This window comes from Delphinapterus leucas, chromosome 19, assembly GCF_059928025.1.
Source record: "Delphinapterus leucas isolate spDelLeu-1000000601 "Yukka" chromosome 19, BTC_Dleu_Yukka2, whole genome shotgun sequence".
Taxonomy (NCBI): Eukaryota; Metazoa; Chordata; class Mammalia; order Artiodactyla; family Monodontidae; genus Delphinapterus; species Delphinapterus leucas.
In genome coordinates, this window is record NC_143147.1 from 50,756,437 (window position 1) to 50,778,391 (window position 21,955).

The 21,955-nt window shown below is 49.2% G+C and overlaps 1 protein-coding gene across 4 annotated transcripts in view; it reads right to left on the minus strand.

The window, feature by feature from the left end:
• Positions 1-927: 927 nt before the first annotated feature.
• ACLY (ATP citrate lyase) overlaps positions 928-21,955 on the minus strand; it is a 42,279-nt gene continuing 21,251 nt past the window's right edge. For 2 of the 4 annotated variants that reach the window (XM_022557706.2, XM_022557704.2), the window contains 15 exons: positions 20,976-21,117; positions 20,523-20,691; positions 18,680-18,784; positions 17,297-17,493; positions 14,754-14,835; positions 13,945-14,055; positions 9,973-10,100; positions 9,285-9,378; positions 7,124-7,278; positions 5,623-5,773; positions 5,280-5,423; positions 3,118-3,231; positions 2,668-2,750; positions 2,309-2,385; positions 928-1,889 (listed from right to left, as the gene is read on the minus strand). In XM_022557706.2, coding sequence (XP_022413414.1) covers positions 1,795-1,889; positions 2,309-2,385; positions 2,668-2,750; positions 3,118-3,231; positions 5,280-5,423; positions 5,623-5,773; positions 7,124-7,278; positions 9,285-9,378; positions 9,973-10,100; positions 13,945-14,055; positions 14,754-14,835; positions 17,297-17,493; positions 18,680-18,784; positions 20,523-20,691; positions 20,976-21,117 — 1,847 coding nt within the window. In that variant the 3' untranslated portion in view covers positions 928-1,794. Of the gene's footprint in view, positions 1,943-2,308; positions 2,386-2,667; positions 2,751-3,117; positions 3,232-5,279; positions 5,424-5,622; positions 5,774-7,123; positions 7,279-9,284; positions 9,379-9,972; positions 10,101-13,944; positions 14,056-14,753; positions 14,836-17,296; positions 17,494-18,679; positions 18,785-20,522; positions 20,692-20,975; positions 21,118-21,955 lie in introns of all 4 variants that reach the window. The other 2 variants (XM_022557707.3, XM_089901259.1) reach the window with 2 other exon arrangements.

Genomic DNA, 21,955 nt, shown 5'->3' on the forward strand with positions numbered 1-21,955 from the left:
GGCGCGGGGCGGAGCCGGCCGCCGCTGGGTCTGCGCATGCGCCCCCCACCCGCCCTAACGCGTCCCCCTCAGGTAAGGTGCAAACGTACTGCTCCCCAGTTATGACTGTCTCCCCGGGGGCCGCCCATCCACACGCCCTTGGGAGGATGGCTGTTTCCATCCCCTTAGAGAGCAGCGTGCTCTTCGTGATCGTTTTGTAAAACAAAAGTCCCCTTAGACCCTCACCCAGTGTTGTCTTGGGTGGCAACGCTGGATTTTTATTTAAAAGTTTAGAATGGCCTTGGAGTAAAAATTGAAAAAGAAAAAAAAGACTCGAGACTGAGCCCCAGTTAAGTGGATGCGGGTGAGCAAGTTACTTATTATCTCCGAACTAATTTATCTAAAAAATGGGATACTATCTAGATTGGAAGATCGCTGTGAGGATTAAATGAGATGCTTGTCAGGTGTTTTACATAGTGCTTGGTCCACAGTTACTGTTCCATACATACTTGTTAAAAAGATAAATAAAAGCCACTTTGGGGCTTTAAGCAAGGGAGTGGCTCAATCAGATGCCTGTTTTAAAATGTCGCTGGTGGCTGTGTGGAGAATGGACTGTAAGGGGACAAAAGTGGAACTAAGGGCACTAAGTTATCAGACCAGATATGGGTAGATCAGAGGGGTAAATCGACAGGACTTGGCAACCAGAGAAGTGAAGGCAGGCTTTTGGCTTGAGTATCTATGTAAAGCTTTGGTTCCCATTCACTGAGAAATGGAACGTACAGATTCACGGGAGAAGATAGTGGGGGTTTTTTGAAGATAGTATTTTGATTCTTTTTTTTTTTAAGAGATGGATGAACATTTTTAAAACTACATGTAGTAAAACTATTAGAAAGTACACTTCAAAGGAATGCAGATGAAAGGAAATGGATGACATGAGATAGCAGTATGTTTTCATTGTTACTATATAGTTTATTTAAACCAAGCTATGATAATACAGAGGAGAGACTGAGGTGGCAGCTGCCCAGAATCTTTGTGGATTACAGATGCAAACTGAGGACAAGTCGATAACAGACAAGGCAGTTGCATAAATACAGAGAATGTTAAGACACAAGACATTTCACAGCTTTTTGCTTTGCGCTTCCATTTTAAACATATGTATGTTACGACTTTACATTTTAAATTACTGCTCCACATATTCTGTAACAATGGCTAAGGATGCAATGGTCCTGTCCCCCCGACACTGGTCTGCAACATGGAACATTTCAGGGGGATACCAAACAAACTCTTAACACACAACACACGAAAAGATCCTAAAAAAAAAAACAATCAGATTAATACAATGCTCTTCAGGTTATATGAGGAGGGCGAAAAGGAAAAACAACATATTAGGGGTCCTTTAAGTGGAGAGTATCTTGAGGTCTTAAAAGTGTCATTCCCTTCCTTCAAGGGGAAAACATTTTTTTAACTAATGGAAAAAAGAAAGCAACATTGTAACACCCTACAATGAGGAAAAACACTATCCTGACAGTGCTTAGATGCTTCCATATAATAAATACAGCAGGTAGCAAAGCAAATGTTACAAGTATTGGCTGGGTTCTTATTTCTATGCTTATAAAAAAAATATTAAGCTTCTTTGTGTAGACTGAACAGTGTTAGCCTGTGGGTGTTGGTCTTCGGTGCCTGTACACTGGTGGCCGTTTACATTCCAGGCCCACCCTTTAAGCAAGCTCCAGTGCCAGCTGTCTGTGGCTGTTTCCCGGGGGTGGGGGGAGGCGTTCTCGTCTTCACTTTACTGTGGCAGGGCTCCTGGCTCCATTACATGCTCATGTGTTCCGGAAGAACGTAGGAGATATCGTCCCATGGGTGACGGTACAGCCCCTGCTTCAGCCTCTTCTGATCAAGATAGTGTCCTAACATGAAGCAAACGCATCTCTTTGTTAAGAGTTGGTGAGTTTTTAAGATTCTGGTGAGGGGGAGGAGATAAGGAAGGGAAATCTTAACTAACACAAAAAAAACGGGGAAGGACATCCCGATCCACCCCACAGGCAGATGCCAGCCTTGGTAAAAGGGAACTATTGGACTTCATTCTGTTTTCCTGGGCTAGCAATCAAACTCATTTCCAAGAACAAAGGAACAAAGGTAAAGATAAGGCAGAAGTTTAAGGAAGGAAGGATTAGGAACAATGATTAAGACAACGTGTCATCCCTCTCACAGAAACTGGCCACATAGGTTAAGCGGTATACCTGAACCATGGGGTAAAACAAACAAAAACAGAAACAGAAACAAAAAACACAAAAACAAACACACAGAACTCTTACTGCCAACTCACCAATGAAGCCCATACTCCTTCCCAGCACAAAGATGCCATTGAGGGCTCCAATGTCAATATATTCATCAGCTTCCTCCCTGCAACACACAGTCCGCTTGTAGTTGTACAATGGCTCACATGACTGCCCTCCTCCCCAAAGAAAGGACAATTTCTGCCCAGGAATGAGAAGCTAGCTCTCTTTGAACTCAAAGTAGAAAAAAGGGATGTTCTGGATGGTAGGTGTAGAGGCACTTTTTTTCTTCTTTATGCCTCTCCATATTTTCTAAATCCTCTCTAATGAGCATGCATTGCTTTTAGAGTTGGGAGGAAACAAGAAAAATCAGTAGGCATCAGGAAGAAGAAAATAGCTGCAAGCTCACCGAGTGAAGGACCCACAGTTTCTGAGCATGTCTACAAAGGCAACTCCAATTAAACCGTCTACATTCAGGATAAGGTTTGGTTTCTGGGAAGGCAAAAAAAAATTCCAAGTATTTATCATTATTACTCATTTTTGTTCCTCGTAATGTTCCACTATTACCATGACAACTATTACTACGAATTCCTGACCGCCATTTAAAAGGCTCCCGCCAAAACATCCCAGTTGATGAGGAGAGACAGTGTCTTACTTAATTCCCAATGTCTAGCAAAGGACCCAACCCCTCGTTGACACTTAGTACGCCTGTTGAACTTAGTTAAGCAACAGAAACAAAAGTTTCCAGAAAACCAGGTTCAATTTTAGCTGCACAGTCAAAATGTAACCTGGCTCTCATTTTCCCCAAGAAATTCAGCCAAAACTCTGATTCGGGCATTAGGGACATTTTCTTTTTTACCTTCGAGGTGGTAATCTTCTCTACTTCCAGGGCGTAGTCAAGCAGGGGTGTGGCAGGGAAGTGCTGTCTGACGTAATCTTTGAGGATCTGCACGCGCATGTCTGGGTTGTTTATCTAGGAAGTGACCCAAAGTTACAGAGGAACCCACTCTAACACTGCTGTTAAAAGACACGTTCCTGGGAATACCCTGGTGGTCCAGTGGTTAGTACTCTGCGCTTTCATTGCTGGGGCCTGGATCCCTGGTTGGGGAACTAAGATTCTGCATGCTGTGTGGCACGGCCAAAGGGGGGTAAAAAAAAAGATATGTTCATGCTTGTGTCTCACACAGGTGGACACAACTGTACGTGTCATATCCAGGAGGTGTGTTTCAGGGACTTGATCCACATGTATGATTCCATGTAGCACAGATCACGACACTGCTGTGGGGCTTAAGGTTTTCTGACATCCTCTCATATCTTATTTGAGCCTCAAAACCACCTGAGATGTGGCGATGTTGGGTAAGTCAGCCATAGGGTCAGGCAGCAGGGCTGGGGCGCCTACCCTCAATGGGAAGTCTGAGGTTCTAGCCGCTAGCCACACTGCCCACCAGCTCGGCAACGTAGTCAAGCTGTAACCAAGTTCTAGGTTTTTAACTAAGCAAGCACGTGTTGGCAGTGGAGCAGCAAAGCATCCCTGAAATTCCAGGAAAACGTCTGGACCTGAGATGAATGGAGATGAACCTTCTGTTCAGAGACCCACACTAAGCAATCACCTGTTGGGGGTGGGGGTGGGGGTTAGTGAGACAGGTTAGGCGCCCGCCAAGTCCCGATACCACAGGGATCTCCTCCCTTGGCCAAGACACGCAAGGTCAGGATGGAGCCCAGGAAGGACGGCGCTGGCAGCACAGGCCTGCCGCTAGCTGGGGAAGATGCCCTGTGCTGTGTGTGTGCCGTCTGCCTGGGAGGTGGCGATGGCTGAGCCAAGTTCTGTGAGCCCAGATGCAACATCCCTCAGAAGGAACCACTGTCCCTGGTTCAGTCTTTGCCATCCAGCTGCCTCTGGATCTACCCTGAGCTGGCCCAGCATGGGGATGCCTGGATCACATGCATGACCCTCTTGTATTAATGTGAGTCATACAGCCCGCTCAGAGCAGCAGAGTGAGGGTTCTGGAGCTACGGAGCCAAGGACCCCGAGCAGCTCCCCTTCTCTCGTTGCCTTTGATTTCTAAACACAGCTCACACAGGACACACAGAGGACTACCTGCCCTATGAGAGACTCTCTTAATTACTTAGAATAGTCACGCTGGCCTCTCCCAATCGGGCTGGCCCTGATTTTATTACTCTTCCTGCCCCAGTGGTGTCAGGCTTAACCACACTGACTTGCTTTGGCCGATGAAATGTCAGTGAAAAAAAAGGGGCTGTGCAACATCCAAGCAGAAGCTTCAAGAGCTTTCTGGTGGTTCTGCCATAGCTGTTTTCCTTCTGACATGAGACCAGCACCTCCTGGATAGCGGCTGCTCCTTCAGTGGAGATGACAGAGCCGTCGCCGTAGCCAACCCACAGTGGATGGAGGATGAGTGAGAAACAACCCTTTGCTGCTGTGAGCCACTGAGATTTCCGGAGTTGTTTGTTACCGCAACCTGCAACATTATGTAGCCTAAGGTGACCAATATGTCCCCTTAACCCTGACCTTAGTCCTTTCTCCTATTAAGGTTCACCTGGGAAGCTAAAGTTACCAAGTTTCCAGCTCATCGTATTTTCACACCACAACTGAACACAGTAAAAACTGTTTAAGGGCAGTCTGTATTATAATGGAAAAAACAGCTGCCTTGGGCTTCCCTGGTGGCGCAGTCGTTGAGAGTCCGCCTGCCGATGCAGGGGACACGGGTTCGTGCCCCGGTCCGGGAAGATCCCACATGCCGCGGAGCGGCTGGGCCCGTGAGCCATGGCCGCTGAGCCTGCGCGTCCGGAGCCTGTGCTCCACAACTGGAGAGGCCACAGCAGTGAGAGGCCCGCGTACCACAAAACAAACAAACAAACAAAAAAACCAGCTGCCTCAGTGCTGGCATCTGTCAACAAAGCTTTTCATGTTGGGAGCCGAGAGCCCGGCTGTGCCCAACTAGATCAGCGCTCTCTCATCCTCACCCACCCTGTAGATCCAATGCCTCGAGGGCGACAACTTACCGATTTCACTCGGTGACCAATGCCCATGATGAGTTTTCCTTCCTTCTTCATCTTGTTCACAAACTCCATGGGGATGATGCCACTGTCAAAGGCCTTGCTGAACATCTTGGCTGCTGCATCAAGGGCACCCCCAAACCGGTCGCCCTATAGGAGAAGCCAGCCCATGTCGCCTCAAGCTGTCGGAGTGCCCTTCAGCTTCGCAGGCCAATCCGGCATGCCCCGAACAGCCCCCAGCACGGGGTGTCACACTCCACGGCTCTCTCTACGACCCCGCTGCAGCCAAGCGGCATGATGCTAAGGCCTGGTGTCCCTGCTGTTCACCTCCCAGGATGACGGTACTCACGATGGTGAGCAGTCCCGAGGTGAGGCTGGAAACCAGGTCCTTCCCGGCCCGAGCACAGATGATGGTGTTGTGAGCCCCAGAGACGGCTGGCCCGTGATCAGCCGTCACCATCAGGCACATCTCAATGAACTGGCAGGAGTACTTGGGCAACCTGCAGCGGGGCGTAAAGGAGTAAAGGGGAGAGGACAGGAGAGCTGGAACAAAGGCAAGAGGCTGAACGGGAGATACGCTGACAAGGCCACGGTGCTCCTGGCTCCCGTCTCCTTGAACAAGTCACTCAAACTCAAGGAAGGCAGCAACCTCCCAATCCAGGCCTAATACTATCTTACAACTCCAGGGCAGCACCCTCTGATTCCTGAGTGGCTCTGGATGCTGCCCAGGTCAAATACTGCTTTTAGAACTGAGGTCAGCAAGCAGGGTTTGAAATCTCTTCTTTAGGCAGTTTTCAGCCTGAGTTGCTGTGACAGGATGCGACGTTTCTGTGGTTCCTACTGTCCACGTGCCAGACAGAGAGGAGGTGCGACCCCTGTCCCTTCCACAGCGCACAGCGATCAACCTCCCAGCTGATTATTAAGAATGCAGTCTGGGGACTTCCCCGGCGGTCCAGTGGTTAGGACTCCACGCTTTCACTGCCGAGGGCACGGGTTCGATCCCTGGTCGGGGAACTAAGATCCCGCAAGCCGTGCGGCGCAGTCAAAAAACCCCCCAAAAAACAAGATCTCACATGCTGAGCGGTGCAGCCAAAAAAACATCCCAAAAAACAAAAAAACAAACAAAAACCAAAGTCTGGAGCCGTGGGGACGTAAGAGCACACACAGTAAAACCTGCTCGGGTGTTATAACCCTTGAACTTTGCCCAGGAAGGGTCCAAAGCAGGACCGAGACCCGTCTCTCTTCAGGTGAGGGCAGGACACAAACCAAGACTTCCACCTGGCTTTCTGCCCAGAGCCACTCCAAGCCAGGGCTCTGTGAACATGTATTCATCGGCCTCCCTGCCCAACTGTCAGTCCCAGGGGAGGGCTAAGCTTGGGAGCTGCAGAGAAAACCAATTTTTCTCTCCATGCAGGCTGATGAGACACAAATTTACACAGGACACAATACAAGGTACTTTAACTGTGCCGGTTCAGCAACTCCAGCAGGCCTGCACTCCTTAAGCTACTGGACGCCTCTAGACCTCCTTTGCTAACCCCTACCTTTCTCTCAAAGAGGCCTGCATTCAACTCTGGCCCGTTTCTTCAAAAGTTCCCATGGGAAAGGGGCTGATCCAAGATCCCTGATGAGGTCATTGCTTTCTACTTCTCTTGGTTAAGGCTGGCCTTTCTGTCCTTGGAAGACCTAGGAACAGCCTTTATCTCTTTTCTCTGACCTTTCAATTGATCTGTGGCCATAAAGAGTGGACCTGGACATGGTCCCCAAGGCTGCCCACTCCCACTCCCTTGTCAGGGGAAGAAAATTAACTCTGAGTCACGGGGCCCTGCCATCTTCTGCCCTCCACGCCTCACCTTTTCTGGAACCAGAGGAGGCCGAGGACCCCGCCGATGCCCATCTCCTCCTTGAAGACCTCAGTGATGGGCATGCCCGCGTAGATGAGCTCCTGTCCTCGCTCATCACAGATGCTGGTCATGAACGAGGCAGGTTTGCGGATCAAGCCCAGCTCCTGAGCAGAGATGGGGGCAGAGGCAAGCAGGGCTGTGGTGACCACAGAGATTTTCCCACAACAGCCCCACTGTCTGTGCCCAGAACCAGTGTCCCAGGCAGGTCTCAAATTCTGGCGGCCAAGCAACGGCTCTCAAAGTCCTCCCAAGAAGGAAACGCAAAAGCCCTTTTATTAGATCATGTGGGGCATAGAAAACAGAAGCAGTCACGCCATGGCACCCACTCAGCCTGGGCACTGTTGCTGGTCTTTACCAAGCGTTTGCGGGCCCAGGCAGTTCGCTAAGCTGTTGAAATCCAGGGGTTCATTTTAACCTCACAAACAGAGTAACCAGCCCCAAGTCGCCTGGCTAAGAAATGGAAGAATGAATCCCAAGGGACAATTTTTAAAATACTCTACACACAGCTACCAGTCCCCCAGCAAAACAATGAGGAGCATGGCTGGGAAAATGGGGAATCCCCTCAACACGTCCTTTCCCTGGGGGAGGGGACTGAGCTCCTGAATCCTCCGTTTCCAGAGTTGGGGCACAACAGGGGTAGCATCAGCTAACTCTGTCCAAGCCCATTTCTTCAATTATCCCTTGTGAACTTAAGAAATGCTTTTAAGTTATGTTTTAATAGAAGCAACATGAATACATCCTCCTTTTTAAAGATCCACACTAGAACAGCTAAAATCATGTTGCCTTTGACCTCCACCCCATCTTGGTTTTCTGCCTTCGTGTTTCTTAGTTTAGTGGACATCTTTCTGGACCTTTCTTTCTCCACTTTTATTTACACGCATAGACACGTGGAGAAGAGACAACGGTGTTCTGCGTGCCTACATTTTTCATAATCATAATATAAATACTGTCCTATAATGTGCTGGTCACTCAATGAATCTGAGCTCTGCACATGTCAGCACATATGTAGATCTAGTTCATTCCTTTTAACTACTGTAGAGTATCCCCTCGTATGACAATCCTACAGGTTGGCCATTCCTCCACTGATGACCATCAACTAGAAAAATATTCTTGAACAAGTGTGTGTACGCAAGCATTTCCTTGAAGGAGCTTTCCAGACTTGGAACAGCCGGGCCATAAGGTAGGAGTGCTGTTAAATTGGATTGACATTACCCAACTGCCTTTCACAAAGGCTGTGTCAATTCCACTCTCGCCACCAATGAATGAATGTAGCAGCCTCCTCACGCCCATACAAACAACGTATCAGAGAACTGTTTTTTTTTTTTCTCTTTGCTGACCTGTAGAGCAAAATTGGTGTCACAGCTTCTACTTTGGTTTTTTTATAGAGTGAAGTTGAGCATCTCTTTATGTTGAAAGGACATCTCCTATCCATTTTTCTAATGGGTACTGGTCTTTTAAAAATTGATTTTCTAGGGACTTCCCTGGTGGCACAGTGGTTAAGAATCCACCTGTCAGTGCAGGGGACACGGGTTCCATCCCAGGTCCAGGAAGATCCCACATGCTGCAGAGCAAGTAAGCCCGTGTGCCACAGCTACTGAGCCTGCGCTCTAGAGCCCGCGAGCCACAACCACTGAGCCCGTGTGCCACAACTACTGAAGCCCGTGCGCCTAGAGCCTGTGCTCCACAAGAGAAGCCACCGCAATGAGAAGCTCGCGCACTGCAACGAAGAGTAGCCCCCGCTCGCCGCAATTAGAGAAAGCCCGCGTGCAGCAACGAAGACCCAACGCAGCCAAAATAAGTAAATAATTTGTAAATTATTTTTTTTTAAAAATTGATTTCTAAGAGTTCTTGTATATAAGAAAATTTGCTCTTTACCTATGCCCCCGCCTTAGACAAGTAGCCTGAAATCTCTTAGCAGGTGCAAACAGCTCTAGAGGACATCGTCTGTCCCCAGCCCCCGTTCCCAGGTCAGGCCACACAGCTGTGGGGGATACACGCCGCCCCTTGCCCTCCTGGGCCCTGCATTTGTTTCACCTGCTGGTCAAAAGGGGCCACCTCACAAGCTCCAGTGCACCTTGCCCACACAGTCAGGGACACACGTGGCACCTACCCTGGCCCAAGAGTAGTCCATGGGCACCGTCGGAGGCGGCACCTCCTGAGCAGGTATGATGACCCCTCTGGCCACGAGATCCTCGTACACGGACCTGGAAGGCAGGGGAAGGGGAGAAGAAAAGACCATGTGGATTTTATTCTTCTGGGCTCTTTAAGCTGCCCCACGAACGCTCCTCCCTCTTACCCCAGAGTTTCCCAGCTCTGTATCCCCTCCTGTCGGCAGTTACCAGGTGGATTCCCGAGAACTAAACGAAAACAGGTTCTAGCCAAGGCCTGCCCCACCGTCTCTGAATGGGGCTTTAGAGAAGGCTGAGAATCTGGAGGCCATGGAAGGCCAGAGGGAAGGAACAGGAAGAGACAATAGCTTATCTAGCAGCTCTTTATCAATTGGTTTGAGATGACATTTTCTAATGTTTCTATGCCCTTCTCTCATTTATGGCCCGCCAACTAGGTAGGCTCAGAAACCGAATGTTTTTAACACCAGTCTGAACAGCACGTAACTGCTGCTTCTAGAAACAAAACAAAATGAAAGCCAAAAAGAAAGGATTTTGCACCATCCGTAGAGCTGCCTTAGACACCTGAGAGGGTCCAGGAATATCAGACACCTATATTTTGGAGAGGGTGCTGTCCTCGGGAGGGAATGGGAAAGGGACAGGGAGGTGGCATGCTCCACCAGCTCCGCGTACTGGATGATCTCTCCAAGCTCATCGAAGCTCCGGGGCACAAACACTCCAGCCTCCTTCAAAGCCTGGTTTTTGGCTACTGCAGTTTCAGAAGCCTGGTTGGCACAAGCTCCAGCGTGGCCGAACTGTACCTGGAAGGCAAAGGAGAACGGCTTTACCAGGCCTGTTAATCCCCCGAAAGAGAGGACAAAGGCTCCATGGACCATCGGCACTGATTATAGGCCGGACCCCACTCAGTGCTCTATGTGGATCACGTCAAGCCTCCAGAAGGCTCACTAAATAGGCACGATGGCTGACTCTCATTCACAGATGAGAACCTGAGGCAGCAAGCAGTTCAAGGGCTTACTCAAGGTCACACAGCTGGTGCACTACAGCCAGGACACCAAGCCTGGCGCCCAACTCCACAAACACCTTCATCTGGCTTCCCGTGGGGCACTTGTTGGGGTGGGGGTAGGGAGACAGAGAATAGCCATTAGTTTCGAGCAACTGTGAGAAGTTACAAACCGCCAACCTTAGCTAAGCTGAGCTTATAGGCATGATCTGACTGTCCTGCGCATACTTTGTATAAAGGATGTGCCCTTATTAAGCAAAACAGAACACCAGAAGGTATCATTAAAAATACAAATGGGGCTTCCCTGGTGGCGCAGTGGTTACGAATCCGCCTGCCAATGCAGGGGACACGGGTTCGAGCCCTGGTCCAGGAAGATCCCACATGCCGCAGAACAACTAAGCCCGTGCGCCACAGCTACTGAGCCTGCGTGCCACAACTACTGAAGCCCGCGCGCCTAGTGCCCATGCCCAGCAACAGGAGAAGCCACCACAATGAGAAGCCCGCGCACCGCCACGAAGAGTAGCCCCCGTTCGCCGCAACTAGAGAAAGTCTGTGTGCAGCAACGAGTACCCAACGCAGCCAAAAACAAGTAAATAAATTAATTAACAACAACAACAAATTTCCAGCTTCTTTTAAAAAGTCAGATTTTGGGCTTCCCTGGTGGTGCAGTGGTTGAGAGTCCGCCTGCCGATGCAGGGGACACGGGTTCGTGCCCCAGTCTGGGAGGATCCCACGTGCCGTGAAGCGGCTGGGCCCGTGAGCCATGGCCGCTGAGCCTGCGCGTCCGGAGCCTGTGCTCCGCAACGGGAGAGGCCGCAGCAGTGAGAGGCCCGCGTACCGCAAAAAAAAAAGTCAGATTTTGCACCATTTGGCCTGTACTGTATTCCTACTTAGCACCAATCACAGGGAGCCCATTAGCGATTGCCCCTTCCACCTGAGCACGAACTAAGATTAAACTATAAACTCAATAGAATATGGAGGGGTAACTGGTTATGGGGAGTGAGAGGGAAGAGAAAACCAATCAGAAGAGCTACGTGTTACCTGTTGTCTCTGATTAAGCAACAAGGAAAAGGAATTAACCTAATGAAACGTGGTATAAAACCCTGATTAGGGCAGGTGTGGTGGGTAATCATAACAATACCTTCCCTGTTTAAATAACACTGTGTCCAGGCACTTTTCTAAGAGCTTTACAAATGTCATCATTCAGTAGCTACGACTGTTTCCTCTCAACAAGGAAATGGAAGCACAGAGGGGTAGAGTCACTTGCCCAAAGTCACACAGGTAGTACGTGGTAGCATTTGAACAAGGCAATGTGGCCTCTCACCGTGCTCTTTAGCACGATATAGAACAAAAGGGGCTGAAGTGTTGAAAAGGTTAGGAGCCGCTGCTCCAGTTAGCGAGGCTTGAAGACACATGCTTCAAAGTGGGTTCCCAATGCCTTGTTTGTAGGATTTAATCTGCATGGGTGGACGGGGTGGGAAGGAGGTTCCGTACTCACATAAACTTAGAAAACACTGTGTCCAAGGAAGTTGAGCAAGTGTAACTCAGGTTTCTCAAAGCTAACACTAAAGCTTTTAGAAGGGAGAGAGATGATATTGCATGTTCATAATTTACAGAAGCTTCCCGCTGTTTGCTTTTGTTCTGGGGACCACTGCTACAGGACCAGTGTTGTGTGAAAATGCCACCTTACCACTGTCCCCTTGTCTCTACCCCCATAGCCCAGTTCTCAGTTCAGTTTCCCCGAGGCACTGAACAGAGGATGTTACCTATCTCACCTCCTCTATAGGGCAGAAAGCTCTGCAAGGTCATATGACCTGTTCAAGAAATCAAAAAGCACTTACTAGCTGGCCTGTCAAGGTACTATTCTACATTTGTATATCCTTGAAACTACACAAAGAAAGTTGTTAAAAAAACGAATCAAAAAGCAAAAGTAAAACACCTTGAGGACCTGCCCTACCCACGGGGAGATGATGAGCACCTGGCCAGAAACAGAAGAGCAGGGTCCTTGCCCTCTAGGAGGTGCCCTCAGCATAATGGGAGTGGGGAGGTGGGGGGCTCTTGTAAAGCAGAGCTGGTGAAGAGAAACCCTGGAGGGAAGGGGGGAATTATTTTTGGCTGTTGTGGTGGAGGGGAGAGCAGCCATGAAGAAAGAGAATCAGGAAGAGCTTCATGGAACAGGTGTGTTGAAGAATGGAAATGAGTATTTGCTAAGACCTGTATGTGGCAGACCTTTACAATTACCTTCTTATGTAAGTCAGGCAACAATCCCGAATCATCCCCTTTTTACAGCTCAGGAAACTGAGGTACAGAGAGGCTAAACGACTTGCCCCAGTCACACAGATCCACCAAGAGCTGATTCTCAAGCCTGTGAGAGTGGAGCTCAGCCCTGGACGATGGGCAGGATTCCGTGACCCGCTCCCTCCCGTTTCACTTACTTAGAAAACAGATACACACACGTACACAGTTCATAGTTACACCAGATGGATCCTATGATGAGCATTTATCGCACCCTGCCCCTTCTTAGAGTCAACATAACCTGAACTCTATGTCGACATCTCAAAATCCACCTCATTCTTCTCCTGCTTGGTTTCCAATTACGTGACCGTGCCATGAGGACACAGTCCCCTCCCGACCAGCATTTAGGGTGTTTCCTTTTCTTGCCATCACAACACTGCAGTGAGCATCCTTGTACACATACCTTGAAATACTTTTGCACGCAGACCCACAGAGTAAATTTGCAGGAATGGAACTGCTGGTTCAAAAGAGAGGTGCATTTTACAACCGGACAAAATACTGCCACTTGGAGGTGGGCAGGACTCTGAAGGGGAAAGGCAAGCCATCCAGGGGGAAAGGATAGGGTGACAGGCTAACTCGAAGAATTGAGGGTTTAAGCATGGGGATTATCATTGCTGCAGGAATCCTTGATGGCCAAGTTTTATTTCATATACACAGAGCAGAGGTCAAGGCCTTACACTCAGAGCCTGCTCAGCTACTGATGAACTGATGGGTGACAGGTGGTTGTTTCCTCGGTTTCATCCTCACCGGGTGGGCCATCTTCGAGATAGAGGATTGTCTAAGCTGGACCACAGGGGCTGAGGTCTGGCCGATCCCTCCCAGCAGGAGTCCGACAGCTCAGAGCTTTTCTATCTAACATCCACTACAGGCTGTACTTACTTCTGCCCACAGGCACTGTCACAGGCATCCGGTCATGTTAACACATACAGAGGTTTTCTTCTACAGCTTCTCCGCGTGCAGAACTTCCCACCACTGCCCTCCCCAGCTCTGAGCCTAGGGTGTGTCCTCTCCCTCCCAGGCCTCCCTCTCGCTCAGCAAACTCCTCCTTATTCCTTAAGGAGCGGTTCATCTTCTCCAGGAAGCCACCTCAACTTCTCCAGGCAGTAAATTGCTCCTACTCTGAGAAGGGACTCAGAGCCTTGTTCTGGCCTTAATCTGGCTATGAGTTTGTCTCTTCCAACTGGATTTTAGCTTCTAGAGAGCAGGGCCCCAGCTGGACCTTGTAGGAACCAAGCAGGTAATAAACGTTTATCGAAGGAACCAGCTGCTTCATAAGACGACCACACGGCTCCCCGCAGACGCCCCCTCTCTCGGCCTCCCTGCCCAGCAGGTATCTGTCATGGCTATACCTCGGAGGAGAACATGGTGGCACAGGTCCCGATGCACCAGGAGACCACGGGCTTGGTGATGCGGCCCTCCTTGATGCCCCGGCAGATCTTATATTCCTCTGTGCCTCCTATCTGCCAGAGAACAGGGAACAAGAAAAAGCCCCCAAGTCAGTGGAGCCCATTCTGAGTTGCACCTAGAGCAGCAATGCAGCAGGAAATCTGTCCCACATCAGGTAGGGGCCAAGGTCATCAGGTGTCCCGAGTTAGAACTTGGCTAGAAAATGAGGGGACATGGGCTTTGGCCTGGAAGATTGAGATTAGATGCAAGGAGGAATTTTTAAAGGGCAGTGGGTATCCTCGGAGAGTCCCCGGAACTCCCCTTTCCTGATCTAAGGGTATGAGATAATTTAGGACCAGACCAGATCAGGGGCACAAGTAAGAGAGGCTCTTTGACTCCAGCTATCCACTGCCCACCAGGGACAGACTGGGGCCAGCCAGTGAAAGCTTCTCCTCTGCTGGCACTGAAATATCTTGTGCCACCGAGAGGCAAGAACTTCTCTCCTAGGAACAAACACGGCAGTGTTAACAGTGGCAGCCTCTAAGCCCCAGTGTCTAGGGAGTAGGATTACCAGGGACTGTCACTTTCAGTTACAGATAACCAAAATGCGTGAATTTTTTAAAAACTAAAATCATCGTTACTTTTATAATGAGAAAAAAAAATTTTTTTTACTTTAATAATCAAGTAACCTTTTCTTTTTTAATTGAAGTATAGCTGATTTACGATGTTGTGTCAATCTCCGCTGTAAAACCATTTTTTAAAAATAACTCACCTCTCCAAGAACCACAATCATTTTGACTCCTGGAGTGTCCTGGTAACGTAACACGTGATCCATGAACGTTGAGCCAGGGTACCTGGTGAGAGCAGGGAGGATATTCATGATCAGGAGACTCGGTGAGGTGAGGTGTGTGTACCTGTGTGGGAAGCACACCTGTACTAAGAACACTGTGGGGTTTTTTGTGGGTGTGGATGCCCAGTGAGGGGCCAGAGATGCCTTAGGAGTAACGGGGGAGGGGGAGGTAGTAAATGGGGCACAAGGGAAGGGAAGGAAGAGGAAGTAGTGAGCCCAGAGGAGTTCATACGGCAGTAAGAGATGCCTCGAGAGCACATGTGGGGTGATTTTAAAATATGTCCACAAGTTCTTTGAAAAAGGTGGAAACTCATGCCTCTCCTCCTGAATTTGGGTCGAGTTTAATGATTAGCTTCTAAGGAACAAAATATGGAGGAAGTCATTCTGTAACATTGACTTCCAAGGCGGGGTCATAAAAAAATTGCTTCTGGCCAGCGCTCTCCCCTGAATCGCTCGCTCTAGGGGAAGCCAGCCGCCGAGTCTTGAGGACTCCCAGCAGCCTGTGCAGAAGCCCACAGAGAAGAACCAGCTGCCAGCCACGTGGATGGGCCACCTCCAGCGTGCCACATCTGACCGCCTCAACGGAGAGCCCACCTGCCAGAACTACCCAACTGAGCCCTGAATCCTACCGCACAAGAACCAGGAGGATACACGTTTATTGTTGTTTGTAGCCACTTTGTTTTGGGGTGACTTTTTCCATACAAAGCAAAAGATAATTAATACAATGTACCAAGCTATATCCTAGGCGATTGCCAGAAGGTCTATGTATAAGCCAAAATATTTTTTTAAATTTTCTACTGTCACATGAGTTTGCAAAAGAGTTGTTTAAGGCCAAGTAGGCTTCAGAACTACAAGGTCCTTGTAGATCTTCGAGTGCTTCTGATATGCTCAGGGGCATTTAAATCCCAAGAGGACGGTATAACTGGCAGCAGTGCCCGGACTCGTCTGACCCAGAGCCTTTTGTCAGGGAGCAACTGGGGACTAGAGGTCCCAAGACCACCTCCCTGAAGACCTCAGTGAAAGTCCCTTCTCACGCAGTTGTTCCATGTGAAATGACTTGGCGGAGCCAGAAAGGCTTGACAAGGTGACTCACCCTCCCAACAGCTTTTGCTTTCTGAGCCGAGCAGTTGCAGTACTGACAGCAGTAGGAACGGTAAACAGTAATGGCTAACATTTATTATGGCAGTTAAGTGCCAGGCATTGCTCTAAGACATTACTCAACTGATGACCTACTGATTACTGTTCCTACTAACAAAAATAACGAGGACACTACCTGTGAAATAATAAGAAATATGTACATGTCTCTGCTCCCAGTTACTGACACGGAGCTCTGAAAACCCTTGTAATCTCCTGAGTGACCAGGGGTGCTAGGAGCATCGTTTGTTCTGATATTTGGTCTTTGACACCGGTTCCTGACACAGCCCTCCTAAAAACTTTGTAATTTCCTTAGTCATGGGGATGATAGGAGTGTCTTTTGTTCTCATGAGGCAACTCTTGGAGGGCTCCTGCGGTGTGTTCACCAGAGAAGGCGGGGAAGCTCCTCGCACCCAACATGCCTTGCCCTATGCACCTCTTCCATCTGGCTGTTCCTGAGTTGCATCCTTTTGTAATAAGCCGGTAAGCTAGTGAGCAGAGTTTTCCTGAGTTCTGTGAGCCCTTCTAGCAAATTATCGAACTCGAGGAGGGGGTCATGGGAGCCTCTGATTTATAGCCGGTGGTCAGAAGTACCAGAGGGCTGGACTTGTGACTGACATATGAAGTTGGGGGCACTCCTGTGGGACTGAGCCCTGAACCTGTGGGACCTGGCGCTATGATGCCATCTCGAAGTAGAGTGTCAGAATTGAACTGAATTGTAGGACCTCCAGTTGCTATCTGCAGAGAATCAGAGAACTGCTTGGTGTGGGAAAATCTGGCCACAATGTGGCCAGAAGTATGAGTATGGTAGTGAGTAAAGGAACAGTTTTTCCTTTCACTCTTATTAACTACAACTAGCACTGAATACTAACTAAGCACCAGGCCCTGTGTTAGTCTCATGTAATCCTCCAACAACCCCAGGAGGTAGAGATTATGACCTTACCCGTTTGCTACGTAAGGCTGATGGCGGTCTAGGGAGGGTCGGAAACCTGCCCAGGATTGCCCCCACCCTGCCCCCCCAAACAGGGAAACTGGGATTTGAACCCCCAGGGTCTGATTTCAGAATGAGCCCTGCTAAGCACCACACCCTGCTGCCACCCTCCGGCCACAGCTCAGACAACAAAGGGAATTACCCGCAAAGCCCGAACACCTTTTAAAACACCTTCCTGTGTTTTTCTCTGTATTTTCTGATCTTATGCTCATGTTGGTCCTGAGACAGAGAAGAGATGCCCCACTTTATGGACTTAAGCAACATCCCTGTGTGCATGGAGCTCAGCGGTGGGCGGTGAGCAGAGATAGAGGACCTAGAGCCCTGTCCCTCAGCTGATCACCTGTCCCCGCCGATGGCCACGCCCTCGTAGACGCCATCCGTGGTCCGAGAGATGATATTGTTGAGCTCGTTGGACATGCCGCCCGAACGCGAGACATAGGCCACGCTGCCGGGGCGGTACAGCTTGGAGGCCAGGATGTTGTCCAGCATCCCGCCCGTGTTCCCAATCTTAAAGCACCCGGGCTTGATGCCACCAACCTGCAGGGGCGGAAACCGCGGTCAGGGAGGAGGGCGGGCTGATTGACCATAGAGCTCGGGGGGTGGTCACAGAGCCCGGGCTTACCTGCCCAGCCCACCCTGGCCAGCACCTGCATGTCGGGGTTCCTACTGAGGAAGACTCTCTTCTCCCCATCAAGAGACATCACACAGAAAAAAGGGAGCCTTATTGGTAAAACGTGGCTTACGACTGCAGATTTGGAGGTGTACACTCAGGGTTAGGTCGCCTCTTCTGCTCCAAAAGGGCAACAGCACCCAGTAAAAGTGTCTGATGCAAGTGTGCACCTCTGCTCAAGATCACCCTCTGTCTCCAAGATGAAAGGTCCCTTGCTTAGCTCAAAAAGCTTACACTTGAGGACATGGGGAGGGGGAAGGGTAAGCTGGGACGAAGTGAGAGAGTGGCATGGACATATATACACTACTAAATGTAAAACAGACAGCTAGTGGGAAGCAGCCGCATAGCACAGGGAGATCAGCTCGGTGCTTTGTGTCCACCTAGAGGGGTGGGATAGGGAGGGTGGGAGGGAGATGCAAGAGGGAGGGGATATGGGGATATATGTATACGTACAGCTGATTCACTTTGTGAAACAGCAGAAACACACCATTGTAAAGCAAGTATACTCCAATAAAGATGTTAAAAAAAATTCTTAGCTTCAGCCAAATTTTTAAGGCAACAACTAAATAAAAACAAACAACAAAAACAAAAAAACATTCACGGGGCCATTTTTTCTTATGTAAAGGCCTTTGGGTCAAAAGTAAGGTCCCTAGGTAGATTTTTCTTTGGTTTACAGTTGAAGGAATAATCAAAGACCATGCTATGGTTGTCTGAGGGTGGACACTTAAAAAAATCTTGTTAGCCCCTCGAAAAAACTGTAAAGGTGATATGGTCTGCGGAGAGAGCCCTTTAAAAAATTAACTAGAAGCGGACAGGGAATTCCCTTGCGGTCCAGTGGTTAGGACTCAGCACTTCCACTGCCAGGGCCTGGGCTCGATTCCTGGTTGGGGCACTAGGATCCTGTAGGCCGCAAGGCACAGCCAGAAAAAAATATTTAACTGGAAATGGACAGCCTGACTTTCAACAGGTACTCTCAATCTTTTCAAACTAGATGGGAGACAGAAGAGTCAGCAATGAGCTTCCTACGGGCCCAGAAGTGGAAGGGACGCTCACGGTGGCAGGTCCAATGATGGTCACTCCCTTCTGCTCTGCCTTCTTGATCAGCTTCCTCGTGAGGGCCTCGGGGATGCCTTCAGCTATGATGGCGATGGTCCGGATCTAGGGCACGAGGATAGTCCCTTCCCGTTATCATTTCACCATCTGAGATGTCGAGGCAGTGACCATTCCAGAACCCATCTCCCAGGAGTAATGATAACAATATGCACCCCCTTCTTCCCACAGGCCTCTGTTCCTACCCTGCTCATTCAACCCTCCCCACAAAGAGAGGCACCCAAAACTGCGCTCCATTGGTTAACACCACAGTGAGTCAGTAACCAAGTGGAACAAATGTTTCTGAAAACTTGCTGTAGTCAAAACTGTTATATTCTCACCTATCCAAAAACTCATGAGACTCAGCCCCACCTGTTTCCCACCTGTCCAGGTGCCGGATCATAAAGCAGCTATCTAGGGCTATCCCTGCTGTGCCCTCTGAGGCTCTGACTCTACATCCCCACAGGACAAAACCCTGATAGAAACAAGCTGCTTCCACACTTGGACCAGAGAGTGGGCTGAGGGAGAAGCCAGAGGGGGTGGGGGTGGGGGGGTGGGAAATATCCAAGGCAAACTTTTTCTATAAAGGACCAGATAGTGTTTTGGGGTCTGTTGGTCATGTGGTCTCTGTGGTAACGACTAAATTTTGCCTCTGCAGCATAGAAGCAGCCACGGACAATATGTAAATGAGTGAGCACGGCTGTGTTCCAATAAAACTTTATTTACAATAGGCAGGGGGCTGGGTTTGGCCCTTGCACTGTAGTTCACCAACCTCTGTTCTAAACTAGAAAAGCCACTCATTTTTAGCAGGTGTGTTTTCTTTTTTGCTTCATCGAGATATCAAAACAAGTTTACTCCAGTCATAAACTGAAGTAAGCCAGTCTGGGATCGGACAATAATTTTGAACAGAAAAGTCAGTATCTTAATCCCTAAGGGCTCTTACAAATCAGTAACAAAAAAGATAAACACCTCAACAGAGAAAAAGGAGGTGAGGCCATGTCACAGAATGCAAATGGCCAATACATATTTTCGAAGCTCATCTTAGTTAATAATCAAAGATATGCAAATTAAATAGAGTGCCTATCATTTTGTCAAGTATATACGTCCTTTACGTCCAAGCGTTCAATGTTGGCAAGGGTACAGAGAAACAGGCATTCTCAAACTAGTGATGGGAGTTTACGTCCCCAGTTCTGGACTTTTCTGGAGGGCCCCTGGGCAGGATGGATCAAAGGCTTTCAAATCTGCGCATTCTGATGTAGCAGTTTTACGCTGGGGAAACAATTAAGGATATATGCTCATCATGAGACTTGAAAAAGCAAAAATGATGTTGCTGGTAAGTATTGACGTGGAAAGAGTCGCTGAAGGATTATAAAATAGATACAGCGTTATTCCATTTGTTCAAACCTAGAAAAAGGTGTGAATAAGGATGTACTCAAACGTCAGCAACCATATTTCTGGGAAATGAGACCTGAGGTATTTACCCTCTTCTTCTTACTATCAGGATTTAATTCTTTTCTATAATAAATACGTAACAATTTTACAATAAGTAAAAAAAGTGCTTTTGATCCTGTTTTGAAAGCCAGTCTCAGCACAGAGAGGACCTGGTGGAGGCAGACGACCCCGGACTGACTCTCTGCCAGCCCGGGTAAGCAGCCCACCAGCCCTTGGTGACCACCTTGCCTCCTGAAGATCAGGTCTCCAACCACCATCCCCCAAATCACTGGCCAGTCCCGAGTCCCAAGGCCTTTGTCGCAGCGGACGCCATTCAGGGTGCCCCTGCCTCCCGTCCCAGGGCGCAGTGAGCTACCTGTGCGTGATTCATGGTCTCGATGGTGCTGTCATAGGCTGAGCGCAGGGAGGCAAAGCTGATCAGCACATCCACCTCCGGGTGCTTCTTCATGGCATCAGCCATGTTCTTGAAGACGGGGATCAGGATCTCCTTGTGACCCCAGTAAAACTTCTGTTTGTGGTCCCCGCTGTGAGGAAGGCAGAGGAGGGGTCAGGACACTCTTAACCTGCCAGGGCTCGGGAGGGGCTTCACCCAGAAAGCGGAAAGGCAGGGTCTGCCTTCAAAGAGTTTAGTCTGTGGGGGAAAAAGATCCCCCAGGAACATCGACCGCCCCGTCTGGGGTGGGCAGATGCTTCTCGGGCAAAGGGGACAATCCAGGGCTCGCCCAGCTCTGTGCTGCTGCTGGAGGAGATGGGATGAGGACATCCCGCTCGGTGGCCGTGTCCAGCCTCCCTGCCGTGCGCGACTCACGTGAAAGGGTAGACCATGGCAGCCACCGAGGGCTCGTCGCGGGAGCAGACGTAGTCAAAGTCCAGCATGCCCTGCACGGCCCGGGTCTGCATGCCCCACACGATGGCCTTGGTATGGCGGCTGAAGAGGGTGGCGCTCTTTCCTGGGGGGCAGAGACAGAGCGAGTACACCCAGAACACACCCCCGGGGGCTGCCTGCCAGACCCCTCCACGCCCCACGTCCCGCGAGGTGAGGCGTCAAAACTGCAAAGGAATGTCAAGAAGACGGAACTCTGAGAACGTGGGGGAGGAGGCGCCTAGATTTCTTCTGGAAAGAGGTGGCAGAGAGCGCAAAATGAACTGAGGGAACCTGCCTGGCTGGCAAAGGGCTCAGCAGGGAACAGACAGCAGAATTCCTACAGGACCTGCTCAACTTCACAGGAAAGGTATGTATATGCAAATGAGGGCTTGATCAATTATTTTTAAAGTCACCAGAAAAAAATGTTAAGCTCTCCCAATTTGGGTGACCGAGAAAGTTTTTTTTTTTTTTCGGGGGCGTGGGCATGCGGGATCTTAGTTCCCCAACCAGGGATTGATTGAACCTGTACCCCCTGCAGTGGAAGCACGGAGTCTTTTTGTTTTTTTTTTAATTTTTAATTTTATTTATTTGTTATACAGCAGGTTCTTGTTAGTTATCTATTTTATACATATTAGTGTATACATGTCAATCCCAATCTCCCAATTCATCCCGCCACCACCCCGCCGCTGCTTTCCCCCCTTGGTGTCCATACGTTTGTTCTCTACATGTGTCTCTATTTCTGCCCTGCAAACAGGTTCATCTGTACCATTTTTCTAGGTTCCACATATATGCGTTAACATACGATATTTGTTTTTCTCTTTCTGACTTAGGAAGCATGGAGTCTTAACCACTGGACCACCAGGGAAGTCCCTTGGACTTTTTAAAATTAAAGTATAGTTGATTTACAATGTTGTATTAATTTC